The sequence below is a fragment of the Salvia miltiorrhiza genome, chromosome 1 (assembly GCF_028751815.1).
Source record: "Salvia miltiorrhiza cultivar Shanhuang (shh) chromosome 1, IMPLAD_Smil_shh, whole genome shotgun sequence".
Lineage (NCBI taxonomy): Eukaryota > Viridiplantae > Streptophyta > Magnoliopsida > Lamiales > Lamiaceae > Salvia > Salvia miltiorrhiza.
Genome location: NC_080387.1, coordinates 31,038,232 through 31,042,848, shown reverse-complemented (window position 1 = coordinate 31,042,848; position 4,617 = coordinate 31,038,232). Strand labels below are relative to the sequence as shown.

The window sequence follows — 4,617 nt, the reverse complement described above, 5'->3', positions numbered from 1 at the left end:
CATCAGAATCATCCGACTTCGACAGTTCCAGCTCAGATGATGAGAGCCGAGCCCTGATGGCCAACGAATCAGAAAGTGTAGCTGACAACAGCTACGACAATGGAATGAATGGCCCAGAGGTAAAATCTCTCACAAAAACTCCATATACTGATAACTTCCTGATGCTTTCAGGAGACCACTCAGAATCTCACTACTACAAAATTACACATACATAACACTTCATACATAACGGTTTTTTTAGAAAACCGTTATGTATGAGCGCATTTTTTGAAAAGATAACGGTTTTGACAAAAAACCGTTATCTATGTACTGTTGTCCATTGAAATAGATAACGGTTTTAGTGAATCCGTTATGTATGAGCGTTATCTATTAATTGCATACATAACGGTATTATCGAACCGTTAAGCCGACCGTTATCTATGAGCGTCTTTTTATAACGGTTGTTTTAACCGTTATATATGAGTGCTTCAACACTGTTATGTATGAGTATTCTTTACATTTATCTTTTATATTTTTTTTTTTGATCTCCTCAAGATAATAAAATCCTAAAATCCTAAATCTTCTTCTCTTCGTTCCCGTAAGCCCTAAAATCCTAAATCCCAAAAACACCACCTTCAGCCGCCCCACAAATTCTCCCTCTGGCCTCCGTGGCAACGACGAGAACCCCGCCGCGACTCGCCACCTGCCCCCGCCGCGTCCTTGCTTCCTCTGCCACCCACCGCGGCCCGCCACTCCTCTTTTGTGATAAAGCCCTAAATCAAAACTTAATTCAAATTCGAGTTCAATCAAACTCGTCACTCCCCGTCGCTGCTCTGTTCTGTGGCTCTCGAAGTCGCCGGCCGCCGCTGTCCATACCTCCCCCCCTGATGATTCTCGTATCTCTCTCACTCTTCCCGGCGCAGCAAATTAGCTCCACTCGTCCCCGACCCAACAAGACAGTAGATCGATTCCACTCTGCCCAGTCCCGTCGTTTCCTGCACCACTTCGGAGCTCCGATGCTCAGCCCTTTCTCGTATCCCCGCCTCCGACGCGGGTAGCCTTCAGGTAGGTTCAATTCGGTGTGTAGTATTCCAAAATTTCGGTTCATATTGAAACTCTATTATTTCGCTTGCCCCCTCTTGCCCTTTCGCCCTTGATTAATCTGTGTTGTGGAGCTGCTGATTTTTGTTGGATTACCCTTTTATGTGAGTTTTGTGTTCAGTGCTTATGTTTTGATTGTAATTAGGTTTTACTGTTTGCATTTCAAGTGTGCTCTTGGTTAATGTTTGAATGTGAGACTGAAGGTTTTATTGTATTTGTGGCGTGGCGTCTTACTGAACTTTTTCTGTGTGTATGCAATTGTGGTTACGATGATTGATTATTGCATCGACTGATCCACATCGTCATTCATGGAGTCTGGATACACTTAAGATAGGATTTATCTCCATAGGCATGTGTTTGTATGCTGCATTGCTATTTGTGAGTTGAATTTTGTGCAGAGTATCTGGAATTATATAATTATTGCTTCGTACTAATGCAGGTCAGGCTGCGGTTACTTCTTTGTCCATTTGGTTCCAATATTGTAGTTCGTACAGCATGGTGAGTTTTGAATTATATTCTCAGATGAGCGTCGATGATAAGCCAACAGGTGTAATGAGATTTTGCATTACTCCAACATAGGGTTTAGCTTCTGGCAGTTTCTAACCACATCAGTTATGTATTTGAAAGAGATTCTGTATCTGTTTCATATAAACCACGATTGCAGCTAATATATTTTCCACCATTTTCTCTTTTGACTTGTGAGTCCTTTCGTTCATAAAAATAATCTGCGTGTTTTCTTTACAGGTGTTTGAGTCATTTTCATTTTCAGGTGTTTGAGTCATTTTCATTTTTAATATCTTTCACATAAATTTTATATTCCTGCATGCTGCATCACATGGGTTGTGCACATTGGAAAAAGGAAGATGTATGGTGATTCAGTTTTATAATGGCTACAATTTGATATGCATATACAGGTTGTAGTATGTGAAGGGAAAGAGAGATGCTCCTTCACATATTTTGACTTCGAAAACCAAAAATTTCATTTATTTGCTAAAATAGGGATCTTGACTTCGAAAACCTGCATGCTCATTTGTTATACCAGCAACAAATTCCCTACCGTTAGTCTCCCTCTCTCTTCCTCAACCCTGAACCCTGTTTCCCATTTTTGTATGATTTTGATTTGGTGTTTTTTGTGAATGACAGGATTATATCCCAACAGTATTTGACAATTTTAGTGCTAATGTGGCTGTAGATGGCAACATTGTCAACTTAGGACTCTGGGATACTGCAGGTATTATTTCCCCCTTTTACTATATAACTATATCCCTTTTCTGGAAACTCAAACTCCTAACATATATACATTTTTTCTTTTCTTTGTGAATTTAAAAGGGCAAGAAGATTACAGCAGGTTGAGGCCACTCAGTTACAGAGGTGCTGACATTTTTGTGTTGGCTTTCTCTTTAATTAGTAGGGCTAGCTATGAAAATGTCCTCAAGAAGGTATACATTTCATTTCCCCTTTCTGTCTGTGTGTCTTCTTTCTTTCTTGCATAAGAGCTTCATTAATCATTAATCATTAATCATTAATCATCTGCTCCAGTAAACAGAAAATGCATAATTCTCTGCCTTCACTATTTAAGTAATCTGCATGTGTCTAGAACTAGTCCTTTTAGAATTTGAAGTCTTGTTGTACATTTGCTCTTTGTGTGTGTGTGTTGTTTCTTGCATAATTGCTTTAATCATCTGCTGCGGTAAATAGCAAATGCATAATTCTATGCCTTCACTATTTAAGTAATCTGCATATATCTAGAACTAGGCCTTTTGCAGAATGTGAAGTCTTGTTGTGCTCAGTTCTTTAATCCAATTTTGATTGTTGTTTCTTCAGTGGATGCCCGAGCTTCGTCGTTTCACTCCCAATGTTCCAATCGTGCTAGTTGGAACAAAGTTAGGTAAGATTGTAAGTTGGTTGAATGTATAAAAGGAGACATATGTGATATAATAGGCTCACATTGGTTACACGTTTTCCCTGTGTAGATCTCCGGGACGACATGGGTTATCTTGCTGATCATATAGGAGGATCTAACATCATCACCACAGCCCAAGTGTGTACATCTTTCTTTTTTGTATTGTTGGATTTGGTATTTGATTGTGTTGACAAAGGCGGGCTCAACTTGTGTAGGGCGAGGAGCTGAGGAAACAGATTGGTGCAGCAGCTTACATAGAATGCAGCTCCAAGACTCAACAGGTTGTATCCAACAACAACTTGAATTAATTCAATTGATTATATGCTAATTTGGTTGGTTGTTTGGCAGAATGTGAAAGGTGTTTTTGATACTGCAATCAAGGTTGTGCTTCAACCTCCACGGAGAAAGGAAGTGGCGTCGCAGAAGAAGCGAAACACTACTGGCTGCTCAATTGTGTAAGTTTATTGTGCATTTGGATGAATACTTAATATATTCATATTGCAATAAACCATGAAATTTATTGTGCATTTGGAGGGTGTTTGGCTGAGCTTATAAACAGCTTAAAACTATAATTTGTTATTTTCATCGTATAACTATTTAAAGTTCATCTCTTTCTAACCAAAAAAATCTCTCTTTATAAGTTCAATTATCCAAACACTTTGACAACTTTATAAGCTCTTTAAAATAAGCTTAGCTCTTGGATGAATACTTTATATATTGATAATGAAATAAACCATATACATTCTATATGTATCATCTGGTGTAATTAAGTGATGATTTTCATTTTGGACTGTAGAGTTGATTCTGCCATAATGCCTAATAAAGTGTTTCATTATGTGTGGATGTATATATAGTTGCTAAAAAATCATGATTTTTTCTTCTGAAATTTATACAGGTATGCCTCTGGGACTACTTCAATAAGAAGAAGCAAACTATATTAATTCCATGGAGAAGATGGTGCTATTCTTGTCCCTGGTGGTGTAGTTAGTATAAAATTGGGCGATATGAAGAACCTAGTGCTTATATGGTGGGAGAATTGTTAGACATAAATGTATGTGATATTTATGAATATTTGGATGATAATGTATGAATATTTTGGATGTTATACAATATATGTTATCGATGGCAATGTCATTTTGTTGTTTTATAATTATTTCTTTAATTTTTGAGATAAATAACAGGAAAAATGAAAAAAATATATTATAATTATAAAAAATGCAAAAAACTGTTATAAAAAGTGCAAAAAAACCGTTATGTATTTCTATCAAAGATAACGGTAAAAATCGTTATAAAAAGTGCAAAAAATCGTTAACTATGATGAAAAAAATAATTTACAAATTCTAATACATAACGGTTATATCATTAATACATAACGGTAGGAACCGTTATGTATAATTGTTAAAGATAACGGTTATGTACCGTTATGTATGAGCGCATCATACCGTTATCTATACTACTATACATAACGGTTATAAAACCGTTATGTATGACTATATCATAGATATCACCACTATACTTATCGGTTTTTTGGGGTCATACATAACGGATAAAATCCGTTATGTATGAGCGTTTTTGTAGTAGTGTCTGGAGATAGCTCATCCGTTGAAACTGACGAGTTTGATCAGCTCCTGACT

The 4,617-nt window shown here is 37.0% G+C and overlaps 1 protein-coding gene across 3 annotated transcripts; it reads left to right on the top strand.

Moving 5' to 3' along the window:
* The first annotated feature begins 437 nt into the window (after nt 1-437).
* On the top strand, nt 438-4,129 carry LOC131019959 (rac-like GTP-binding protein ARAC7). Of its 3 annotated transcripts, XM_057948612.1 has the most exons (10): nt 438-1,044; nt 1,520-1,578; nt 1,995-2,138; nt 2,224-2,311; nt 2,410-2,519; nt 2,905-2,968; nt 3,054-3,121; nt 3,199-3,264; nt 3,332-3,438; nt 3,879-4,129. In XM_057948612.1, exons 2-10 carry the CDS (start codon nt 1,576-1,578, stop codon nt 3,922-3,924), a joined length of 696 nt encoding a protein of 231 aa, XP_057804595.1. In that variant the 5' UTR covers nt 438-1,044; nt 1,520-1,575; the 3' UTR covers nt 3,925-4,129. The 3 variants fall into 3 exon arrangements, with proteins under 3 accessions (XP_057804595.1, XP_057804582.1, XP_057804589.1); XM_057948599.1 differs by having other exon boundaries at nt 1,520-2,138; XM_057948606.1 differs by lacking the exon at nt 438-1,044 and having other exon boundaries at nt 1,073-1,578; nt 1,660-2,138.
* Nucleotides 4,130-4,617: the final 488 nt, after the last annotated feature.

Bases quoted from the DNA above. Each gene is read 5' to 3' on its own strand.
- LOC131019959 (XM_057948599.1), top strand. From the start codon at position 1,983: ATGCATATACAGGTTGTAGTATGTGAAGGGAAAGAGAGATGCTCCTTC. The intron at 3,122-3,198 runs GTGTGTACATCT...CAACTTGTGTAG, and splicing joins ACATCATCACCACAGCCCAA to GGCGAGGAGCTGAGGAAACA. The intron at 3,439-3,878 runs GTAAGTTTATTG...AAATTTATACAG, and splicing joins ACTACTGGCTGCTCAATTGT to GTATGCCTCTGGGACTACTT.